The following is a 23,946-nucleotide window of genomic DNA, read 5'->3' as shown; positions in this document are numbered from 1 at the left end:
TGTCGGACGAGATCGACATCCCTCCTCCCCGGTGGGGCCGTGGCAGCTAATCCATCAGGCCTGGCTGTGTTTAGAATCATTTTGTTTCACTCCTAATTAAGGCGGGTGAAGAACCCAGGCCCGCTGGCGCCTCTCCCAGCTGCCTGTCTCCTCCGCTCAGCGCCCACCGGTGCCCTGACAGCCATGGGTATTTCCTCATCTTGCTGCACAAGTTGGGCTGGCTCAGGGAGAGCCTGAGTCTATTGCTGAGAAACGGGGCGAGCTGCTCTGGGTGTGACCGACGCTGCCTGAGTTTGCAGAGAGCCTGAGCCCATCGCTGAGCGAGGGGGACGGGGGGAAAGACGCTCCCTGGGTTCGGCTGGAGATAGAGGCCAGGCTGGGAGGAGACTACCTCTGGGTCTGAAAAGCAGGTTGCGGGAAGGCCCCATGATCCCATATGGGAGGTGGGGAAGGGGAGGGGAACCCAGGAGTCCTGGCTCCCAGCCCCCACTCCCGCTGTCATCACTAGGGACAACTCCCCAGAGGTGACAAGTCCCCCTCCTTTGCTGCAATGATTCTCCAGAGCAGTGACACCCCCTCCCCCAGTTCAATCCCCCCTATGCAGCGACCACCCCCAGCTCCTCACTCTGGTGCCCCCATGACACTGACCCTCCCCCAATGCCCCCCGGACAGCGGTCCATCCCCACCCCTGCTATAATAACCCCCAGCCCATGACCCTGCGCTGACCACCCCCTTCTGGCAGTGGGCCCCAGCCACCCTAGTGATCCCCCCAGTCCAGCGACAGCTCCCAGTCAGGGCCCACTCGGAGCAGGTGTGTTTATTAGAAAATTACAGACACCTTTCGAAAACTGGGGGGGGGGAGGGGTGTCATAGAAAACCAGCTGCCGGGGCTGCAGGCAAGAGCAGGGGTTCGGGGGGGGGGGTTGCGGGAGCTCCCGCCCCAGCACGGGGCCAGTCACGTGAGCCCAGGACAAACCCTGAGCCAGGGCAGGGGTGGGCGGCGCCATCCCCTGGAGAAACGGGGTCCATGGCAAAAGCCCTGAAACAGAGAGAGAGAGAGAGAGAGAGATGGGGTCAGTGCCTGGGGGCAGAGCGCTGAGGGGGGCAGGGAGGGGCAAAAGGGGGGCAGAAAGGCAGTTGGGCTCTGAAGGGAAGCAGCCACCCCCCATCTCCTCCCCATCCCTGTGGGTTGCGGCCCTGGAGTCTGGGTCAAAGCAGGGGTCCACAGGGAGGGGAACTGAGTTGCTGGAGATGCCTCCCCCCGCCCCCGGATCAGGGCCAGAGGGCTCAGGCTCTAGGGAGACGACCCCCCCCGGACTCAGGTCCCGCACTCACCGCCTGTCTGGGCACACCCCCTCACAGGCCCCGCTCCGTGTGGGGGAGGAGCGGGCACAGTCCGGCTCCCAGGGTCCCAGGTGGTCCGGGCTGCTGGGTGAGGGGCGTGAAATGGGAACCCTGGAGGGGCAGGGAGGGGGTTCCCACTGGATCCGGTGACCATGGGGATCTGGAGAGAAGAAGAAGAAGAAAGAAGGTGAGACTGGGCAGAGATGGACCCTCAGGATGTGGGGCAGGGAGGGGGCAGAGAGGGTCTGGGGAGGGGCACAATGGAGCCCCAATGGCCCCAGCAGATCCTGCCACTCCGATCCCCTCAGCCTATGGGTCTGAAACCACCGAATGCAATGGGGCCAGGCCGGGTTCTGAGCTCAGCCCCCCGGGGTCGATCCGAAGTCACCCCCTGACTGCAGTGGGGCCAGGCCGGGTTCTGAGCTCAGCCCCCCGGGGTCGATCCGGAGTCACCCCGTGACTGCAGTGGGGCCAGGCCGGGTTCTGAGCTCAGCCCCCCGGGGTCGATCCGGAGTCACCATGGGCAATCTTGGCACCCACTGCTCAGCTCTTAGGTGCAGGGCAGAGGGTCAGTGTGACGCCCCCGGCTCCCCCCCAACCCCCATTCCTCTGCTTTCCCCCATCACCCTCTGCAGATGAAACAGTAACAGTGCCCCCGGTGGAGACGCTCGGCGCAGCAGCTCCCGGCATCCCCCCGGCCTCCCTGGGTGACGCAGTCCCCACACCTGGGAGCGCCCCCGACAGCTCGGCCACGCTCCAGCTGGGTGAGATGCTCAGATCTTCACATCGGTCCATTCGCTGGCCCACCTCCTCTCGCCCACAGGGGGCGCTGCTGCCAGGGGGGCTGCCAAAAAGGGGACAAACACGACGAGTTGGTTGGGTGCTGGAGCAGTGACGGGACGGGGCCTGCTCAAGCTGCTTGGAACAAGTCTGTCTGTCCATCCAGCCAGCCAGCCACCCAGCCATCTGCATTACTCATCCATCCATTGATCCGTCCATCCACCCGTCTGCATTACCCCTCCGTCCATCCATCCACCCATTTGTATTACCCCTCCGTCCATCCACCCGTCTGCATTACCCAGCCAGCCAGCCAGCCACCCGTCCGCATTACCTACCCGTCTGCATTACCCATACATACATACATACATCTGTCCATCCAACCTTCCACTCATCTGCATTACCCATGCATCCATCCAATCACCCACACATCTGCATTATCGATGAATCCTTTCCTCTTCCCACCCATCCTCCTGCATTACCCATCCATCCATCTGTCCGTCCATCCACCCATCTGCATTATCCATCCATCCATCCACCCATCTGCATTACCTGGTCCATCCACCTGTCCATCCACCCGTCTGCATTATCCATCCTCCCCAAGCACACGCACGATCCAGCCATCTGTCCATGTTACCCACCCACTCATCTGCATTATGTCTACCCATTTGTCCTTCCACTCAAACTATCCATCCACCCACATTACGTTTCTATCCATCCACGCATGCAGCCACCTGCAGTATGCATCTATCTGCCCCTCTGCTACCTTTCCATCTACCCACCTTTCCATGGACAGCAGGGATCTACCCATCCGTTTACCCAGTCTCCATCCATCCGCCCATCCATCCATCCATCCCCATAGCATCCAGGTGCCTGTTCCCCTCCCTTTTTAACCTCCCCAATCCTTGCTTTCCAAACCCTTTGCTTAGTTTCCATCCCCCAGCCCCTGCCCGGGCCGCAAGAGTCAATGTCGCTCAGAGAGGCCCCAACCCTGGAGAAGGACCCATAGGAAACGCCCCTAGCTAGGCGCCTGGGGGGCTGAGCTAGACGGGACCCTCTGGTAGCTCTTGCTGGAATCTGATATTGTTCTCCTCCAGCTAGGGGAGGGCGCTCTCCAGAGTAGCCCGGCTGCAGTGGAAGGCCTCGGTCATCTGGGCAAGGGACGAGGGGAAGAAAGAAACAGGTTCATCTATCAGGAATATGGAGAGCTGCAGGAATGTATGCACAGGCTACCCACATGGGCATGAGTCATACAGGCATCAAGCATGATGCTTGCAAGGACCACTCATGGAAGATGCATGGAGTGTCCTGCACCATGCATGACATGAAACCCTGCCTCCTCCAGGCAGATCCTCACCACGCCCGTAAGACCCCGTTACCTTGTTCCTCGGCTCGGCCAGGTGCGGGGCAGTTGGTCTGGAGGTCTAGACTAGTCCTTGACCACTTCCTCCTCCTGGGAGAGGGTGCCTCTCCCACGCCCACCTCTTGGCCATGGGTGGCCAGCCCCTTCTCACAGTCCTTGCTTGGGGCCACCCCGTTGAGTTCCCTGGCCCTGTCGTCGGCCGGGTCCTGTGCCCAGGAGGCCGGGGGGTGCCCGCCGTTGGTCTGGGAATAGACGTTGCTGACCTGGGCCTTCTTGTTCCCTCCGTGGGCCTTGTAGCGGATCATGAGGATGATGATGAAGAGCAGGACGGAGGCGACGATGATCCCGCCGATGATGATGATCATGGTGCCGCCCAGGAAGTGGGCATGCAGGGAGCGGCACTGCGGGGAGCCAGGCTGGGTGCTGAAGTGGACGCAGCCCACCACTCTGGTGGCCGTCAGCGCCGTCGGCCCGTCGTCGTAGACGGCCAGCACACACAGGTCGTAAGCCCGCCCCGCCGCCAGGTCCTTCACCAGGAAGGCCCGGCTGGGCGGGGGGATCATCCTGTGGGGCGGGAGGGGGAGTGGTGAGCGGTGCCTGCCCCACCTGGACTTCATGCCCCCCTACTCCACTGCGGCCCCTCCCCCACTTTGCCTCTGCCCCCCAGCCACCCTGCTACCCTCCTCCACCCCCCAATCCCGCCCCATGGCCACCCTGCTACCCTCCCCCGCCCCACAGCTACCCTGCTACCCTCCTCCATGTTGGCTAGCGCGGCCCTGCCCCCGGCCAAGAGCCACCCAGATGGAATCCACCCCTCCAAAACCTCCAGCCCAGAGCCACCCAGGCAGGATCCACCCCACTAACCCCACCGGCCCAGAGCCACCCAGGCGAGACCCATTGGCAGACCCAGGCCAGAACCACTCAGACCCCCCCAGCCCGGCGCCCCCTGCCCAGCGGCATGGACTCACCTGTATACCAGGGTCTCGTCGGAGGAGCTGTTGTACTGGATCTGGTACATGCGGACGCCGGGCCCGGGCCGCGGCGGGACCCAGCGAATGAGGGCGGAGGACGCCGAGAGCTCGGAGGCCAGGACCCCCGCATCCCACGGGGCGGAGCTCCCGTCGGCGCCCGCCTTGGCCGAGGTGAGGATATCGGAGGGCCTGGGCGCCGGGGGGCGGGTGCCGTTGACGAGCTGGGGCAAGGGGCTGACCCGCAGCTCCACGGAGGCGGTGGCCTCGCCGGCGGCGTTGGAAGCCACGCAGGTGAAGGCGCCGGCGTCCTGGATGGCGGCCACCAGGATCTCCAGGCTGCCGTTCTCGTAGGCCAGCGTCCGGGAGCCGTTGGCCACCAGCTTCCCCTCCGGAGAGAGCCAGTGGACCGCCGGCTCGGGGTCGCCCGCCCCGCGGCAGCGCAAGGTGGCCGCCTGGCCCTCCGTCACCGCCAGCCGGCCCGTGTGGCGGGTGATGACGGGCGGCTGGCAGATGAACTCCTCCTCGGGGATGCTCCAGAAGGACTTGCCCAGGAGCTCGGGCGGAGAGGCGCAGGTCTCCAGGTCATCCTCGCGCGCCAGGCGCCGGAGCCAGAGCAGCTCGCAGTTGCAGTGCAAGGGATTGCCCCCGAAGCTAAGCACCAGGGAGGAGAGGGGCGAGCCCTTCGACTTGGCATAGACAGGCAGGCGGAGGAAAAGCGGGTCCGGGGGGATCTTCTTCAGCCGGTTGGAGGTCATGTCCAGCCGGGCCAGCTTGTGCAGGTCGGCGAAGACGCCTTGGGGCACGTGGGCGATGAGGTTGTGGTCCAGGCTGAGGGAGTTGACGTTGCTAAGGCGACGGATGGTCTCCCAGGGCAGCCGGGCCAGGTTGTTGTAGGACAGGTCCAGGTCCTCCAGGGTGCCGGCGAAGTCGTCGAAGGCGCCGGGCGCCACGGCCTGCAGCTGGTTGTTGCCCAGAATGAGGTGGCGCAGGTTGGGCAAGCCCCGGAGCTGCTGGGCCCCGATGGCCGGCAGGCGGTTGCCGTCCAGGTGGAGGGCCCGCAGGCCGCGCAGGTCGGCGAAGGCGAAGGGCACCAGCTGGCGGATGGCGTTGCGGGAGAGGGTCAGGTGCACCAGCCGCGTCATGTTGGCGAAGTCCCGGCGCCGCACGGCTGCGATGAAGTTGTCCGTCAGCCGCAGCTCGGCCGTGCGCCGGTCGAGGAGCCCGGGCACGAAGAGCAGCCCGGCACGGGCGCACAGGACGGCCAGCGAGGGGGACAGGTTCTGGCACGTGCAGCGGGGGGGGCACAGCTGGGCGCGGGAGGGGCCCAGGCAGAGGGCCAGGGCATAGAGCAGCAGGCGCTCCATGGCGCCGTCAGGGGGCCCGGCTGCAGGGAGAGAGGGAGAGAGACGGGCTAGGTGACAGCGAAGCCTTTCTTACCCGGGACTGCGTCCTCCTTCACCAGCAGGGGGCAGCCTGCGCCACACCCAGCTCCTGGAGGGGAAGTGGGGTCCAGTGGTGAGAACAGGGGGGCGGGGAGCCAGGACTCCTGGGTTCTATCCCTGGCTCTGGGAGGGGAGTGGGGGCTAGTGGTGAGAGCAGGGGGCTGGACTCCTGGGTTCCATGCCCCATTTTAGAACTGACTCACTGTGTGGCTTTGGGCTACTAACCTGCCCTTTCTGTGCCTCAGTTTCCTACCCTATAAAATGGACCAAGTAACCCTTTATCCACAGATCCTCCCCTTTAAGCCCAGGGGCACACACTCTCCCCCCACCCCTCCCAGACTCCTTTCCCAGCAGCCCCCAGGGCGCGCACACACACACACACACACACACACACAGACCCTTCCCAGCAGCCCCCCAGGGTACAGGTGCCCTGCCCCAGACCCTTCCCAGCAGCCCCCAGGGTACACCCCCTCCCACCTTTCCCAGCAGACCCCGGGGCGCGCACCCCCAGACCCTTCCCAGCAGCCCCTGGGACACACACACCCGCAAGCCTCTCCCAGCAGCCCCCAGGAACAAAGTGAGGGAGGCGACGGGGGTCCAGAAGCAGCTGCGCAAAGCCCTCCCCTGTCCCCACGCACTGAGGACTTGGCAGAGCTGGGACAACTCAGTCCTGGTGCAGATTCAGGGGGCAGCAGCTGGGGGGCCCAGGGGGAGCCGGGCAGTGGGGCCGCCTGGCAGAAGAGGCAGGAGCAGCTGGGGCAGCACCAGGCTACGTGCATGGCACAGGGGGGGCAGCAAGCTGTGCCCCCCATGCATCTCCTCAATCCCTTCCCCTACAGGCCACGTCCATTCCCCCGACACACGCACCTCATCCACCCCCACTCAGTGTCGGGGTCATGGAAGTGCATCCTGGGATGGGCCAGATTCTGAGCCCAGCGTCAATCCGGAGTCACTCTGGCTTATCCCAGAGAAGAGCAGGATCTACCCCGCCTGGACTGTGTTTTAAAAATCAAAACCCACCAGCCCGGTTCTGACAGTGACCCTACAATAACAATCATGGTACAACAAACTCATGCCACCCGGCCCTCGCATGAGACCCTACTCTAACAAACCTATGCACACAAGCCGACAGCTCCCAAGCTACCCTACAAAAACAAACCCCCCTGCACCTACGTCCGGGGAGACAAACAAATTTCCAGAAGGAAAAACCTGAAAGTTTGGGGGTTTGAATTCTGAAGCAATCTCATTCCATTCAAGACCGCTGCCAAGCAGGGGTCTGGAAAGCCGGGGTCGCAGACGGGAAGCACCTTGAGCCATCGCCTGCTAATTAACAAATTAACGACATAATTAGGAGCCATGTGGCTTGGCTAAATGGCACAAGGACCTGCGGCGCCAGAAAGTTTCCGACAAGTTGAAACAAGGGAGAGTCCGTCACACAGCGGCTCCGGAGCGGCGCTGCGTGGGGACGCATCAGCACGGGAGTTCCTCCGAAGGAGCCGTGTGGGTGTTGAGCTCCGGGGGGGGGGGTCCCGCCTTTGCTCGGGCCAAACGGGCGGCCAAGTGGCACCTCTTGCAGCTTTTCGGTCTCTTCTCAAAGCCCCAGCTGCCGGAATCATGAGATTCAATGAAAGCACATCTCTATCCCTCGCAGCCGCAGAGAAAAGCTCCAACGTGCCCCTGAGGTGGCTCGGGCGCAAAGAAGACGAACGTTTCCCAGGTTTTATTTGAACCCAGACTCGTGGTTTTGGGGGAGGCCGGGCTCCGGAGAGTCAAAAGCTCGGGGTCACGGGAGGCCGGCAGCCCCCCGCTGCCCTGTCTAGCGCTAGAGACGGTTCCAGCGTTCCTGCTTGGGAAGGGAAGCTGGGTGACGTGAGCCGGTAATCCCCCAGTGTGGACGCAGGTCTATCCGGATCAAGGGAACCCATTCCCCTTCCCACACCGGGGCGGCCGTACTGCTATACGCACCTTTATCCCCCTCTAAACGCAGCCTCACTGGATGGGTCGGGCTGCCGGAACTAGACCAGGATAGTTAAACCCGGCCAACGTCAGTCTGGAGAAGACTGGAGAGCGGGGTGGGGAGCCCGGGGCTGGGCTGGCAGGGGGCTGCAGGTCGGGAGTGAGGGGCACCGGCAGAGCTGGGAGGGGGGGCTGGAGCCCGGGGCTGGGCTGGCAGGGGGCTGCGGGTCGGGAGTGAGGGGCACGGGCAGAGCTGGGGGGGTGGGAGCCCGGGGCTGGGCTGGCAGGGGGCTGTGGGTAGGGAGTGAGGGGCATGGGCAGAGCTGGGGGGGGGGCGGGAGCCTGGGGCTGGGCTGGCAGGGGGCTGCGGGTCGGGAGTGAGGGGCACGGGCAGAGCTGCGGGGGGCGGGAGCCCGGGCCTGGGCTGGCAGGGGGCTGTGGGTCGGGAGTGAGGGAGCCCGGGGCTCTGAGCCAGTCTCCTGCCTCTGGTCTGTCCTGTGTCCCCCACCTGCTTTGCAGCAGGAACCTGCAGCTTTGTCTGGATTCCCAGCTCGCCCCCACTCGCCTGCTGGGTTTAATTGGGGAATCCAAGGCTATCATGACACACACAGGGCTGAGCAAGCTGATTAGCCTCCTGACAACGCCCCCGACCCCCACCCCTGCAGCCCACATAGGGGAAGGCAGGGTCAGGGTCTGCCAGGGACAACCCCCCCTCTCCCCGCAGCACAGAGCCATACTGGGTTCAAAGGGGGCTTTGATCAGATCTCACCCAGCATTGTAGGCGTGGGCAGGACGCCAGCACAGCTGACCTGCATCAGCTGGGATGGCTGGCTGGGTCCTTCGCAGTGGGGGGAGAGGGGTGCTGTATCTCACGCCCCGTTTCACAGATGGGGAAACTGAGGCATCATCCAGCATCCCAGCCAGAAATGGAACCCAGGAGTCCTAATTCCCAGGCTATGCTGCATCTGTCACCCCTTGGTAATACTCCCTTCTGCGGCTAGGAACAGAACCCAGGAGTCCTGACACCCTTTCCCTGCTCTTGCATCTCAGTGATACTTCTTCGTTCACACCAATGCTCCTCAATCCCAACCCACAGCCCCCAGGTATCCCAGCCTTGGGCTCTGCCCCACAGCTCTACCAATGCCCCTCGATCCAAGCCCACAGCCCCCAGGTATCCTGGCCTTGAGCTCCCTGATTCCCAGGAGCTCCTCTAACCTCATATCTGACCCCTTTGGAATCTGGGTTGGGTTCCTGTCCCGAGATCCCAGCTGGCCCCTCATCAGTCCAGTTGTGGGGCGGACTTGGACCCAGATGGGTTTTGCTGTTCTGGTTCTGGGGGAAATCTTGTGCTTTTGGCCCAGGACGCTGGGAGTCTCGGCTTTCAAAGGCAACACAAACCCCATCGGAACCGGCCCCGAAAGCTGGGCCCCACCGGATCAGACCCTCAACGACAGCCTGAAGCCACCGCAGCTCCCAGCAGCACCTCCTGGGCCCAGCTGGGGGTGGGGGGCTCCCAGCTGCGTCTCCACTCGGGTAGCTCTCTCTGGCCCATGGGCCCATCTAACCTGGTATCCCGCCCCTCCATCACAGATCAGACCCCTGGGCCCGGCTGTCCTGTTGCCCAGGTATGGTGACCTCTCCCCGGCAGCTCTGGTGCCCCCCCACCCCCCTCCCGGCCCCTGAATGATGCCCCTGGTGGTGGGATGTGACCGGGCCGATGCCCCTCCCCCCACCCCTTTCCCCAATGTGCCCCGTCCCCAAACACCCTCAGGGCCTACTGCCCCCCACACCTGCCAATGCCCCAAAACCCATATGCCCCCCAACACATGCTCTATGCCCCCTAAACACCCCCATGCCCCTTTCACTCCCCAACACACCATCTACTGCCCCAATACAGCCCCCCCTACAAGCCCACTGTCACCCCCTCGTGCCCTCTAGCACCCCCTGCCCTGACAGCCTCCCTCCCACATGCCCTCCACCCCCACACACACCTCTGACAGCCCCTTCCAGCTGCCTTGCCCCAACACACTTCTCCCACCCCCCATGCTGGGAGGCGGGATTCGTGGCGGGAGCTGGTTAGTCCGCGTGACCCCTGTTCATAGACACACCCCACCCCCCATGTATGGGGAGGATTCGGAGCCGGCTGTACAGGGATCTCAGCCTCTCTGTGCTGTCCGAGGGCCCTAGGCGGTGGGGATTTAACTCCTGGCCTGTGCCCCCCCCCAACTCCCCACCAGAGGAGAGGAAGCATCAGTGAGTCCCAATGCAATGCACCCCTCCCACTCCCAGGATAGATCCTCAGCTTCACCCCCTCAGGGCAGTGGGGCAAATCAGGCATGACCCACATGTGCTCTGCAGGATGCCCCCCGAGCCCCACGGAATTATCAGTAATGGGGGGGTCCAGACTACACCCTCCCCCCCTCAAGTCTCTGCTGGGGATGGACAAACCGTGAAATCAATGAGCCCCAGGCGGGATGTGGGGGAGATTCGCAACTGAGGGGGGGATGTGCGGCCAGACTGGCCCTTCCTCCTGCCAGGGCGAGCCCCTCCCCCACCATCAGGCCACGCTGCTGCCCCAGTTCGGCTGCGGGGGTGGCACCGCCAAAGTGGGGTCCGGGGTGGAACGACAGGCTTGTGATTTTAGTTGAATTTTGCAGCGATGGTGGAGGGGGAACCATGTCAGGACAGTTCCCCACCCCCTTCACCCCCAATGTCCCCACAGCACTAGCCTCTCCATGCTGCCCACCCGCCACAAGACAACCGTGCCCTGACGCCTGGGGGTGGCTCCCCCTCCCCAGATGAGGTCGCTCTCATCCACAGACATCTCCCGCCACCTTTGCCCCAGTCAAAACCCTGTGGCGGTGAGTTCCGAAGGCTAACGACAAGAGGACAAGCTCCCAGCTGACTCCTTATGCCCCTGTCCAACATCTCCCTGAGATGGCCTTGCCTCCTCCCCACCACGTCCCATCAGCCCTGCCCCCACCCAGCGATGGCAGCCCCGGCAAGTCACAGCCAAAGGGAGGGGCCCACCTACCTCACGCTTCGGTTCCAGCGAGCCATAAACCTTCAGGAGCATCCGGCTGGACGGGGGTCCGGGCTCACGTCGGGATGGGGGTGCCAAGCTGGCTAACGCCAGGGCTCAGCCGTCCATGCTGGCTCTGATCTCCCAGCTTGGGGGTCCTGAGTCTGAGCCCGAGCCCGGATGGCTGAGGCAAATCCTCCCCAAAAAATATTGAGGGGATCTGAGTGCCAGGAGCTCTCCCCTCCAGCTGCTGCTGTGGCGAACCCCAGCAGCACCCCAAGAACCAGCGCCTCGCTGCTCCCTATCCGGGGTTCGCCCCAGGCTTTCCTCAGTAGCTGGGAAGTGGGGCGGGGGGAGGGGGGAGCTGTAAAATATCCAGCCTGGATTTGAGGTCAGAGGGGGTGAGTTTCGATGCAGTGCTGGGGGGGTGTCAGGCAATGTGGAGGGTCAGGCAATGCGGGTGGGGGGTAGCTGCGTCTCCCCAGAGCCAGGACACCTGAGACACCCCAGGGTTTTAGCTCGGTGCTGATACAGAAAGTGGAGGGGGCTGCCCCCTCTGACTGACCCCAAAGCAGCGTCTGGCGCCGGGAAGGGGGGTCGTTCAGGAGCGTGGCGGGGGGGGCCTCAGGTACCGATTCTGGACCCGCCCCGGGTCCCAGTTCTGCCCCCGGGGAGGGCACGCTCAGGATCGGGCCAAATCTCCCTGGGACGGGGAAGGGGGTGCCAGACCCCTCCCCGCTTGGGGTTAAAGGTCCAGGTGGGGAAAGCAAACCCCCAGCTCGGGAATCCAGTCCGGGCTGGTACCCGGCGCCGGGATGCAGCGCGGGGCCGGTTGCCGGGCGCTGGTTGCCGGGATACAGCCGGATGCTGGTTGCCGGGATACCGCTGGACCGGGCAGCCCCCCACCCCCGGCCCTCTCGGCTGCCCGGGGGCCGGTGCCGGGAGCCGCGCGGGGCGGTGGCTGGCGGGTCCCTGCAGCCCAGCACGGCCGCTCGCCCAGGCTGGGAGCGGCCCCCGGGCCTCATGAATATGCAAAGCAGGGGGCAGGGCCCACACAGCCCCGCTGTTAAAGGCACAGCGTCCCCTTCCGTCAGCGCCGGCTCCCCTCTCCCCTTGCATCTGGCCAGCGCCCAGCAACCAGCCCCCTGCGGCTGCATCCCCGTGACCAGTGCCGGGCAACCAGTGCCAGGCAACCAGCCCCTGCTGCTGCATCCCCGTGACCAGTGCCGGGCAACCAGTGCCTGGCAACCAGCCCCCTGCTGCTGCATCCCCGTGACCAGTGCCGGGCAACCAGCCCCCTGCTGCTGCATCCCCGTGACCAGTGCCGGGCAACCAGCGCCAGGCAACCAGCCCCCTGTTGCTGCATCCCTGTGACCAGTGCCGGGCAACCAGCGCCTGGCAACCAGCCCCTTGCTGCTGTATCCCCGTGACCAGTGCCGGGCAACCAGTGCCTGGCAACCAGCCCCCTGCTGCTGCATCCCCGTGACCAGTGCCGGGCAACCAGTGCCTGGCAACCAGCCCGCTGCTGCTGTATCCCCGTGACCAGTGCCGGGCAACCAGTGCCTGGCAACCAGCCCCCTGCTGCTGTATCCCCGTGACCAGTGCCGGGCAACCAGTGCCTGGCAACCAGCCCCCTGCTGCTGTATCCCATGACCAGTGCCGGGCAACCAACGCCAGGCAACCAGCCCCCTGCGGCTGTATCCCGTGACCAGTGCCGGGCAACCAGTGCCAGGCAACCAGCCCCCTGCTGCTGCATCCCCGTGACCAGTGCCGGGCAACCAGCGCCTGGCAACCAGCCCCCTGCTGCTGCATCCCTGTGACCAATGCCGGGCAACCAGCGCCTGGCAACCAGCCCCCTGCTGCTGCATCCCCGTGACCAGTGCCGGGCAACCAGCGCCAGGCAACCAGCCCCCTGCTGCTGCATCCCTGTGACCAGTGCCGGGCAACCAGTGCCTGGCAACCAGCCCCCTGCTGCTGCATCCCCGTGACCAGTGCCGGGCAACCAGCGCCAGGCAACCAGCCCCCTGCTGCTGCATCCCTGTGACCAGTGCCGGGCAACCAGTGCCTGGCAACCAGCCCCCTGCTGCTGCATCCCCGTGACCAGTGCCGGGCAACCAGCGCCAGGCAACCAGCCCCCTGCTGCTGCATCCCCGTGACCAGTGCCGGGCAACCAGCCCCCTGCTGCTGCATCCCTGTGACCAGTGCCGGGCAACCAGCGCCTGGCAACCAGCCCCTTGCTGCTGTATCCCCGTGACCAGTGCCGGGCAACCAGTGCCTGGCAACCAGCCCCCTGCTGCTGCATCCCCGTGACCAGTGCCGGGCAACCAGTGCCTGGCAACCAGCCCCCTGCTGCTGCATCCCCGTGACCAGTGCCGGGCAACCAGTGCCTGGCAACCAGCCCCCTGCTGCTGCATCCCCGTGACCAGTGCCGGGCAACCAGCCCCCTGCTGCTGCATCCCCGTGACCAGTGCCGGGCAACCAGCGCCAGGCAACCAGCCCCCTGCTGCTGCATCCCTGTGACCAGTGCCGGGCAACCAGTGCCTGGCAACCAGCCCCCTGCTGCTGCATCCCCGTGACCAGTGCCGGGCAACCAGCGCCAGGCAACCAGCCCCCTGCTGCTGTATCCCGTGACCAGTGCCGGGCAACCAGTGCCGGGCAACCAGCCCCCTGCTGCTGTATCCCGTGACCAGTGCCGGGCAACCAGTGCCTGGCAACCAGCCCCCTGCGGCTGTATCCCCGTGACCAGTGCCGGGCAACCAGCGCCAGGCAACCAGCCCCCTGCTCCTGTATCCCGTGACCAGTGCCGAGCAACCAGCGCCAGGCAACCAGCCCCCTGCTGCTGTATCCCGTGACCAGTGCCGGGCAACCAGTGCCAGGCAACCAGCCCCCTGCTGCTGCATCCCCGTGACCAGTGCCGGGCAACCAGCGCCAGGCAACCAGCCCCCTGCTGCTGCATCCCTGTGACCAGTGCCGGGCAACCAGTGCCTGGCAACCAGCCCCCTGCTGCTGCATCCCCGTGACCAGTGCCGGGCAACCAGCGCCAGGCAACCAGCCCCCTGCTGCTGTATCCCGTGACCAGTGCCGGGCAACGAGTGCCTGGCAACCAGCCCCCTGCTGCTGTATCCCCGTGACCAGTGCCGGGCAACGAGTGCCTGGCAACCAGCCCCCTGCTGCTGTATCCCCGTGACCAGTGCCGGGCAACCAACGCCAGGCAACCAGCCCCCTGCGGCTGCATCCCTGTGACCAGTGCCGGGCAACCAGTGCCTGGCAACCAGCCCCCTGCTGCTGCATCCCCGTGACCAGTGCCGGGCAACCAGTGCCAGGCAACCAGCCCCTGCTGCTGCATCCCCGTGACCAGTGCCGGGCAACCAGCGCCTGGCAACCAGCCCCCTGCTGCTGCATCCCGTGACCAGTGCCGGGCAACCAGCCCCCTGCTGCTGCATCCCCGTGACCAGTGCCGGGCAACCAGCACCCTGCTGCTGCATCCCCGTGACCAGTGCCGGGCAACCAGCGCCTGGCAACCAGCCCCTTGCTGCTGTATCCCCGTGACCAGTGCCGGGCAACCAGTGCCTGGCAACCAGCCCCCTGCTGCTGCATCCCCGTGACCAGTGCCGGACAACCAGTGCCTGGCAACCAGCCCCCTGCTGCTGTATCCCCGTGACCAGTGCCGGGCAACCAGTGCCTGGCAACCAGCCCCCTGCTGCTGCATCCCCGTGACCAGTGCCGGGCAACCAGTGCCTGGCAACCAGCCCCCTGCGGCTGTATCCCCGTGACCAGTGCCGGGCAACCAGTGCCTGGCAACCAGCCCCCTGCTGCTGTATCCCCGTGACCAGTGCCGGGCAACCAGTGCCTGGCAACCAGCCCCCTGCTGCTGTATCCCGTGACCAGTGCCGGGCAACCAACGCCAGGCAACCAGCCCCCTGCGGCTGCATCCCTGTGACCAGTGCCGGGCAACCAGTGCCAGGCAACCAGCCCCCTGCTGCTGCATCCCCGTGACCAGTGCCGGGCAACCAGCGCCTGGCAACCAGCCCCCTGCTGCTGCATCCCTGTGACCAATGCCGGGCAACCAGCGCCTGGCAACCAGCCCCCTGCTGCTGCATCCCCGTGACCAGTGCCGGGCAACCAGCGCCAGGCAACCAGCCCCCTGCTGCTGCATCCCTGTGACCAGTGCCGGGCAACCAGTGCCTGGCAACCAGCCCCCTGCTGCTGCATCCCCGTGACCAGTGCCGGGCAACCAGCGCCAGGCAACCAGCCCCCTGCTGCTGCATCCCCGTGACCAGTGCCGGGCAACCAGCCCCCTGCTGCTGCATCCCCGTGACCAGTGCCAGGCAACCAGCGCCTGGCAACCAGCCCCTTGCTGCTGTATCCCCGTGACCAGTGCCGGGCAACCAGTGCCTGGCAACCAGCCCCCTGCTGCTGCATCCCCGTGACCAGTGCCGGGCAACCAGTGCCTGGCAACCAGCCCCCTGCTGCTGCATCCCCGTGACCAGTGCCGGGCAACCAGTGCCTGGCAACCAGCCCCCTGCTGCTGTATCCCCGTGAACAGTGCCGGGCAACCAGCCCCCTGCTGCTGCATCCCCGTGACCAGTGCCGGGCAACCAGCGCCAGGCAACCAGCCCCCTGCTGCTGCATCCCCGTGACCAGTGCCGGGCAACCAGTGCCTGGCAACCAGCCCCCTGCTGCTGCATCCCCGTGACCAGTGCCGGGCAACCAGCGCCAGGCAACCAGCCCCCTGCTGCTGTATCCCGTGACCAGTGCCGGGCAACCAGTGCCTGGCAACCAGCCCCCTGCGGCTGTATCCCCGTGACCAGTGCCGGGCAACCAGCGCCAGGCAACCAGCCCCCTGCTCCTGTATCCCGTGACCAGTGCCGAGCAACCAGCGCCAGGCAACCAGCCCCCTGCTGCTGTATCCCGTGACCAGTGCCGGGCAACCAGTGCCTGGCAACCAGCCCCCTGCGGCTGCATCCCTGTGACCAGTGCCGGGCAACCAGTGCCTGGCAACCAGCCCCCTGCTGCTGCATCCCCGTGACCAGTGCCGGGCAACCAGCGCCAGGCAACCAGCCCCCTGCTGCTGCATCCCCGTGACCAGTGCCGGGCAACCAGTGCCTGGCAACCAGCCCCCTGCTGCTGTATCCCCGTGACCAGTGCCGGGCAACGAGTGCCTGGCAACCAGCCCCCTGCTGCTGCATCCCTGTGACCAGTGCCGGGCAACCAGTGCCAGGCAACCAGCCCCCTGCTGCTGCATCCCCGTGACCAGTGCCGGGCAACCAGCGCCTGGCAACCAGCCCCCTGCTGCTGCATCCCTGTGACCAATGCCGGGCAACCAGCGCCTGGCAACCAGCCCCCTGCTGCTGCATCCCCGTGACCAGTGCCGGGCAACGAGTGCCTGGCAACCAGCCCCCTGCTGCTGCATCCCCGTGACCAGTGCCGGGCAACCAGCGCCAGGCAACCAGCCCCCTGCTGCTCTATCCCGTGACCAGTGCCGGGCAACCAGCCCCCTGCTCCTGTATCCCGTGACCAGTGCCGGGCAACCAGCGCCTGGCAACCAGCCCCCTGCTGCTGTATCCCGTGACCAGTGCCGGGCAACCAGTGCCTGGCAACCAGCCCCCTGCTGCTGCATCCCCGTGACCAGTGCCGGGCAACCAGTGCCAGGCAACCAGCCCCCTGCTGCTGCATCCCCGTGACCAGTGCCGGGCAACCAGTTCCTGGCAACCAGCCCCCTGCTGCTGCATCCCCGTGACCAGTGCCGGGCAACCAGTGCCTGGCAACCAGCCCCCTGCTGCTGCATCCCCGTGACCAGTGCCGGGCAACCAGTGCCAGGCAACCAGCCCCCTGCTGCTGCATCCCCGTGACCAGTGCCGGGCAACCAGTGCCTGGCAACCAGCCCCCTGCTGCTGCATCCCCGTGACCAGTGCCGGGCAACCAGCGCCTGGCAACCAGCCCCCTGCTGCTGTATCCCGTGACCAGTGCCGGGCAACGAGTGCCTGGCAACCAGCCCCCTGCTGCTGCATCCCCGTGACCAGTGCCGGGTGTGACGATGTGACGCAGCAGGGAGGGGGGAGTGTTGACCTGGGAATGTGCCCTGGGGACGGGAGACCTGAGAGCCTGTCACCTGAGCCAGGAGGGGGAGGGGGAGGTGACACCTCTGCCCAGGAATGTGGAGGGAGGCTGCAGCAGGGAACCTGCTCGGTGGGTTTAGTTTCAGTTTGGGGCTGCGTGGAGGAACACAGGGAACCCCAGGGCTGGGGTCTAAGCTCCCTGCTCCCCCAGAAGGACTTCACTGAGGGGTCCTGGGTGTACCCACAAGCTCTGTTTTGGACTGTGTTCCTGTTGTCCAATAAACCTTCGGTTTTACTGGCTGGCTGAGAGTCTCAGTGAATCCCAGGAAGAGGGGTGCAGGGCCTGGACTCCCCCACACTCCGTGACAACTGGTGGCAGCGGTGGGATCTACTGCACCCCGTGAACGGCGCTTCCTGCAGTAAGTGACTGGGGAACAGTAAAACGAAGGGGGATTGACGGGGACCAGGCGTGCTGAAGATTCAGAGAGAGAGACGGTTTCAGGGGGCGGTTAACCCCTGGGAGTGTGTCACCAGAGAGAAGGACTTTTGCAGTAACAGGGTCCCCCGGGGGATTGCAGCGAGCGGTCCCAGGGGCGGAGGAGTCTGCAACTCGACCCTGGCAAAGAGGTGGTGACCTCAAGAAGGACTGGCACACTAGGGGCTTTTCCTGGAAACCGTGGACAGCTGCCCGGCCTGCGAGTGGCCAGCCGGGAGATGTACGCTAAACGCCTTAAGAGCGACCTGGTGGAGCTGTGCAGGCAGAGGGGGCTGCGCGTCGGGAGGTCCACCAAGGAACAGCTGATTGCCCAGCTGGAGGAGAGGGATCGCTTGGATGACCCGATCCCTGTCCCTGAGGGAAGCCGCCCGGCGGACGCAGCGTGGGCCCTGGGGCCTGACCAGGCTGGGAGGGGTCAGACTGCTGCCCAGGACACCCCGAGACCCTTCCTACCTATGCCTGGGGGAGGGGTTGTGGGAAGCCCAGCGAATACCGAGGGCCCCCTGACCCCAGCAGCCAGCAGGGGATCCTCCCAGCGGAGCTCCCCATCCCTGGAGCGGATGCGGCTGGAATGGGAGAGGGAGAGGAAAATGAGGGAGCTGGAGGATCATGAAAAACAACGTCAACATGAGGAGAAACAACGTCAACATGAGCAGGAGGAGAAGGAGAAACAACGTCAACATGAGCAGGAGGAGAAGGAGAGGGAGCGTCAGGAGAAGGAGAGGGAGCGTCAGGAGAAGGAGAGGGAACGTCAGGAGAAGGAGAGGGAACGTCAACATGAGCAGCAGGAGAAGGAGAAACAAAGACAGCATGAACTGGAGCTGGCCAGGCTGAGGAGCAGTGGGGCCCCGGCTGCGGTGAGTGAGGGGGGACCCAAGACTGCAAGGAGCTTTGATAAGTGCTTCCTGGCCCAGCGGAAGGAGGGGGAGGACATAGATAGCTTCCTGACGGCCTTTGAGAATGCCTGCGAGCTGCACAGGGTTGACCCTGCAGACAGGCTCCAGTTCCTCACCCCCTTACTGGACCCCAAAGCCGTGGAGGTCTACAGCCGGATGACAGGGGCAGAGGCAGGGGACTATGAACTGTTCAAACAGGCTCTGCTCCGTGAGTTTGGGCTGACCCCCGAGATGTACCGGAGAAGGTTCCGGAGTCAGCGTAAAACGCCTGAGGTCACCTACCTACAACTGGTCAACAGGATGCAGGGATATGCCCGCAAGTGGACAGCGGGGGCCCAAACTAAAGAGGACCTGCTTGACCTGTTTGTACTGGAGCACCTGTATGAACAGTGCCCTTCCGACCTGAGGCTGTGGCTGGTGGACAAAAAGCTCGCGAACCCCCAGCATGCAGGGCAGCTGGCCGACGAGTTTGTGAACAGTCGGTCAGGGGGTAGCCGGGAGGAGTCCCAAAAGAACAGGCCCCCCCCGATGCAGAGAGAGAGTCACCATGGGGCCTCCCAGCGGGGAAATAGGGAGAACCCCCTCCAAAGGGGAACGCCTGGTGTCGGGCCCCTCCGACCCGTTCGAGGGGACCAACGTGACCTGAGCTGCTATCACTGTGGCCAGAGAGGCCACGTACGGGCCCAGTGCCCCGGGCTCAGGGACAAACTGAGCAGACCCAACCTACCCAGGGTTAACTGGGTAGGGACTCAGCTGGACGAGGGGCAGGCGACCCAGGAAAGGGGGGCTACCAGTTTGCCACCTGCTCAGGAGGGAAGAGTACCCCCAGCCAGCCCCGCCAGAGGGCTGGAGGCTCTGGACTCAGGGTGCTCGGTTTACAGGGTGGGTGCGGGGCTGTCCCTCCGGAGAGAGTGCCTTGTTCCCCTGGAGGTGGATGGGAGGAAGGTCAATGGATACTGGGATACGGGCGCGGAGGTGACGCTGGCCCGGCCCGAGGTGGTGGCCCCAGATCGGGTGGTGCCCAACACCTACCTGACCCTGACGGGGGTGGGCGGGACCCCATTTAAGGTGCCCGTGGCAAGGGTACACCTGAAATGGGGGACCAAGGAGGGCCCCAAGGATGTGGGGGTACACCACCATTTGCCCACTGAGGTTTTGATGGGGGGAGACCTAGAGGACTGGCCAAGCGACCCCCAGACCGCCCTGGTTGTGACCCGTAGCCAGAGCCGGCGAGGGGCACTGCGACCTGACCCTGGGGAGGGTACCACACTGGAGGCGCGAGACCCTACTCGGGTGGGGAGGGAGCGCCGAGGGGCACGGCTCAGAGAGGCTGCGGCCTCAGACCTGGCCACGGAGGGGGAACCGGGCCCCATCCCTTCCCCAGCCGCTGAGTTCCAGGCCGAGTTGAGGAAAGATCCCTCCTTGCAGAAGCTCAGGGACCTGGCCGACCTCAGTGAGGGACGGACCATGAGGAGAGGCTGCCAGGAGAGGTTCCTGTGGGAGAAGGGGTTCCTGTACCGAGAATGGGCTCCCCCAGGGGAAGGGGAGTCCTGTGGGATCAGGAGGCAGCTGGTGGTCCCCCAGAAGTACCGCCGCAAGCTCCTGTCCCTGGCCCATGACATCCCCCTCGCAGGGCACCAGGGAATCCGGCGCACCCGGCAGAGGTTGCTACAGAACTTTTACTGGCCCGGGGTCTTTACCACCGTCCGGCAGTATTGCCGATCCTGTGACCCCTGTCAGAGGGTGGGGAAGGCCCGGGACAAGGGGAAAGCGGCGTTGAGACCTTTGCCCATCATAGAGGAGCCTTTCCAGAAGGTGGCCATGGACATCGTGGGGCCTCTCAGCAAGACGACCCGGTCGGGGAAGAAATACATTCTGGTGGTGGTAGATTTCGCCACCCGCTACCCCGAGGCAGTGCCCTTAGCTTCCATTGAAGCAGACACCGTGGCAGATGCGCTCCTGACCATTTTCAGCCGAGTGGGGTTCCCCAGGGAAGTCTTGACAGACCAAGGCTCCAACTTCATGTCGGCCCTGCTCCGGTGCTTGTGGGAGAAATGTGGGGTCCGGCATGACTGGGCCTCAGCGTATCACCCCCAGTCCAATGGGCTGGTGGAGAGGTTTAACGGGACGCTAAAGATGATGCTGAAAACCTTTATGAACCAGCACCCGCAGGATTGGGACAAGTACTTACCTCACCTGCTGTTCGCGTACAGGGAGGTGCCCCAGGAGTCTACCGGATTTTCGCCTTTCGAACTGTTATATGGAAGGAGGGTGAGGGGCCCCCTGGACCTGATGAGAGACGAGTGGGAGGGGAAGGCCACTCCCGATGGAGAGTCAGTGGTGGAGTATGTCCTGACCTTCCGAGAGAGACTGGCTGAACTCATGGGCCTGGCCAGGGAGAATCTGGCCAGAGCCCAGAGGAAGCAGAAGGTCTGGTATGACCGCACGGCGCGGGCCCGTGCCTACGCCACCGGGGATCAGGTGATGGTTCTCATCCCCGTGAGAAAGAACAAACTACAGGCCGCCTGGGAGGGCCCGTTCAAGGTCGTCAAGCAGCTCAATGAGGTAAACTATGTGGTGGAGCTGTCGAACCGGGCCCACCACCGCCGGGTGTACCATGTGAATATGATGAAGCCATATTATGCCAGGGGGAATGTGGTGTTAGCTGTGTGTGGTCAGTGGGAGGAGCAGGGAGATGACCCTTTAGTAGATCTATTCCCTGGGACCAGAGCTGGTTCCCCCCTGGAAACAATCCCCCTCTCGGATCAGCTCACCCCTGCCCAGCAAGCTGAGGTCAGGGGGGTGCTGCATCCGTACCGACAGCTGTTTTCCAACCAGCCTGGACGCACTAATCTGACTGTCCACCGGGTGCAGACAGGGTCGCACCCGCCGATAAGATGCTCCCCCTTCCGAGTCACAGGGAAAACTGCTCAGGACCTGGAAAGAGAGGTCCGGGACATGCTGGCTTTGGGGGTGATCCAGCCATCGGCCAGCCCTTGGGCCTCGCCGGTGGTGCTGGTCCCCAAAAAGGATGGGTCAGTCCGGTTCTGTGTGGACTATCGGAAGCTCAATGCCATCACTGTATCGGATGCCTACCCCATGCCCAGGCCGGACGAGCTCCTAGACAAGCTGGGAGGAGCTCGGTACCTTACCACCATGGACCTTACAAAGGGCTACTGGCAAGTGCCGCTGGATGCAGATGCCCGGCTGAAATCGGCCTTTATCACCCCTCTGGGGCTCTATGAGTTTCTGACCCTGCCTTTCGGCCTCAAGGGAGCGCCGGCCACCTTCCAGCGCCTGGTGGACCAGCTCCTGAGGGGGATGGAGAGTTTTGCCGTGGCGTATATTGACGACATCTGTGTCTTTAGCCAGACCTGGGAGGACCACGTGTCCCAGGTTAGACAAGTGCTGGACCGACTCCAGGGGGCTGGGCTGACTGTCAAAGCGGAGAAGTGCAAGGTGGGGATGGCTGAAGTATCTTACCTGGGCCATCGGGTGGGGAGCGGCCGCCTAAAGCCGGAACCGGCCAAGGTGGAGGTGATCAGAGACTGGCCCGCTCCCGACACCAAAAAGCAGGTCCAAGCCTTTATTGGGATGGCAGGATACTACCGAAGATTTGTGCCCCACTTTAGCGCCATAGCCACCCCCATCACTGAGCTATGCAAGAAGGGGAAGCCAGACAAGGTGGTCTGGACCGAGCAGTGCCAGGAGGCTTTCCGGGCGCTGAAGGAGGCTCTGGTCAGTGGCCCAGTTCTAGCAAACCCAGACTTTGACAAGCCCTTTGTGGTGTTCACCGACGCCTCCGACACGGGACTGGGGGCGGTGCTAATGCAGGAGGATGAAAAGGGGGAGAGACACCCCATCGTGTACCTGAGCAAGAAGTTGCTACCCCGGGAGCAACACTACGCGGCCATCGAGAAGGAGTGCCTGGCCATGGTGTGGGCCCTCAAGAAACTAGAGCCCTATCTCTTCGGGCGACACTTCACCGTCTACACCGACCACTCTCCCCTGACCTGGCTGCACCAGATGAAAGGAGCCAACGCCAAGCTCCTGAGGTGGAGCCTGCTCCTGCAGGATTACGACATGGACGTGGTCCACGTGAAGGGAAGTGCCAACCTGATAGCGGATGCGCTGTCCCGGAGAGGGGGCCCCGAACTTCCCCAGGTCACTGGTCACAGTGACCCCGCTCAGTTCAGTCTCGAAGGGGGGAGAGATGTGACGATGTGACGCAGCAGGGAGGGGGGAGTGTTGACCTGGGAATGTGCCCTGGGGACGGGAGACCTGAGAGCCTGTCACCTGAGCCAGGAGGGGGAGGGGGAGGTAACACCTCTGCCCAGGAATGTGGAGGGAGGCTGCAGCAGGGAACCTGCTCGGTGGGTTTAGTTTCAGTTTGGGGCTGCGTGGAGGAACACAGGGAACCCCAGGGCTGGGGTCTAAGCTCCCTGCTCCCCCAGAAGGACTTCACTGAGGGGTCCTGGGTGTACCCACAAGCTCTGTTTTGGACTGTGTTCCTGTTGTCCAATAAACCTTCGGTTTTACTGGCTGGCTGAGAGTCTCAGTGAATCCCAGGAAGAGGGGTGCAGGGCCTGGACTCCCCCACACTCCGTGACACCGGGCAACCAGCGCCAGGCAACCAGCCCCCTGCTGCTGCATCCCCGTGACCAGTGCCGGGCAACCAGCGCCAGGCAACCAGCCCCCTGCTGCTGTATCCCGTGACCAGTGCCGGGCAACGAGTGCCTGGCAACCAGCCCCCTGCTGCTGTATCCCCGTGACCAGTGCCGGGCAACGAGTGCCTGGCAACCAGCCCCCTGCTGCTGTATCCCGTGACCAGTGCCGGGCAACGAGTGCCTGGGAACCAGCCCCCTGCTGCTGCATCCCCGTGACCAGTGCCGGGCAACCAGCGCCAGGCAACCAGCCCCCTGCTGCTGCATCCCCGTGACCAGTGCCGGGCAACCAGCGCCAGGCAACCAGCCCCCTGCTGCTGTATCCCGTGACCAGTGCCGGGCAACGAGTGCCTGGCAACCAGCCCCCTGCTGCTGTATCCCCGTGACCAGTGCCGGGCAACGAGTGCCTGGCAACCAGCCCCCTGCTGCTGTATCCCGTGACCAGTGCCGGGCAACCAGCGCCAGGCAACCAGCCCCCTGCTGCTGTATCCCGTGACCAGTGCCGGGCAACGAGTGCCTGGCAACCAGCCCCCTGCTGCTGTATCCCCGTGACCAGTGCCGGGCAACCAGTGCCTGGCAACCAGCCCCCTGCGGCTGCATCCCTGTGACCAGTGCTGGGCAACCAGTGCCTGGCAACCAGCCCCTGCTGCTGCATCCCTGTGACCAGTGCCGGGCAACCAGTGCCAGGCAACCAGCCCCCTGCTGCTGCATCCCCGTGACCAGTGCCCGGCAACGAGTGCCAGGCAACCAGCCCCCTGCGGCTGTATCCCCATGACCAGTGCCGGGCAACCAGTGCCAGGCAACCAGCCCCCTGCGGCTGTATCCCCGTGACCAGCGCCGGGCAACCAGTGCCTGGCAACCAGCCCTCTGCTGCTGCATCTCCGTGACCAGTGCCGGGCAACCAGTGCCTGGCAACCAGCCCCCTTCTGCTGCATCCCCGTGACCAGTGCCGGGCA

At 64.7% G+C, this 23,946-nt stretch overlaps 1 protein-coding gene across 3 annotated transcripts; it reads right to left on the bottom strand.

Annotated features, from left to right (window-relative positions):
- Positions 1 to 911: 911 nt before the first annotated feature.
- Positions 912 to 11,775, bottom strand: LOC141976219 (leucine-rich repeat and fibronectin type III domain-containing protein 1-like protein). 3 transcript variants are annotated; one of them, XM_074937054.1, is made up of 6 exons: positions 10,888 to 11,775; positions 4,453 to 5,839; positions 3,748 to 4,048; positions 2,070 to 2,188; positions 1,336 to 1,504; positions 912 to 1,039 (listed from the first exon to the last, which is right to left on the bottom strand). In XM_074937054.1, the coding sequence occupies exons 2-4, from the start codon at positions 5,817 to 5,819 to the stop codon at positions 2,126 to 2,128; spliced, it is 1,731 nt and encodes a 576-aa protein (XP_074793155.1). In that variant the 5' UTR covers positions 5,820 to 5,839; positions 10,888 to 11,775; the 3' UTR covers positions 912 to 1,039; positions 1,336 to 1,504; positions 2,070 to 2,125. The 3 variants fall into 3 exon arrangements, with proteins under 3 accessions (XP_074793155.1, XP_074793152.1, XP_074793154.1); XM_074937051.1 differs by having other exon boundaries at positions 3,501 to 4,048; positions 10,888 to 11,774; XM_074937053.1 differs by lacking the exon at positions 10,888 to 11,775 and having other exon boundaries at positions 3,501 to 4,048; positions 4,453 to 5,929.
- Positions 11,776 to 23,946: the final 12,171 nt, after the last annotated feature.

The sequence above is a fragment of the Natator depressus genome, chromosome 23 (assembly GCF_965152275.1).
Source record: "Natator depressus isolate rNatDep1 chromosome 23, rNatDep2.hap1, whole genome shotgun sequence".
Classification (NCBI taxonomy): domain Eukaryota; kingdom Metazoa; phylum Chordata; order Testudines; family Cheloniidae; genus Natator; species Natator depressus.
This window is presented reverse-complemented; position numbering and strand designations above follow the sequence as displayed.

Coding starts and splice junctions, on each gene's coding strand:
- LOC141976219 (XM_074937051.1), bottom strand. CDS start 5,819: ATGGAGCGCCTGCTGCTCTATGCCCTGGCCCTCTGCCTGGGCCCCTCC. Junction 4,049..4,452: donor GACGAGACCCTGGTATACAG/GTGAGTCCATGC, acceptor CCCGCCCCACAG/GATGATCCCCCCGCCCAGCC. Junction 2,189..3,500: donor TGGCCGAGCCGAGGAACAAG/GTAACGGGGTCT, acceptor CCTTTTTGGCAG/CCCCCCTGGCAGCAGCGCCC.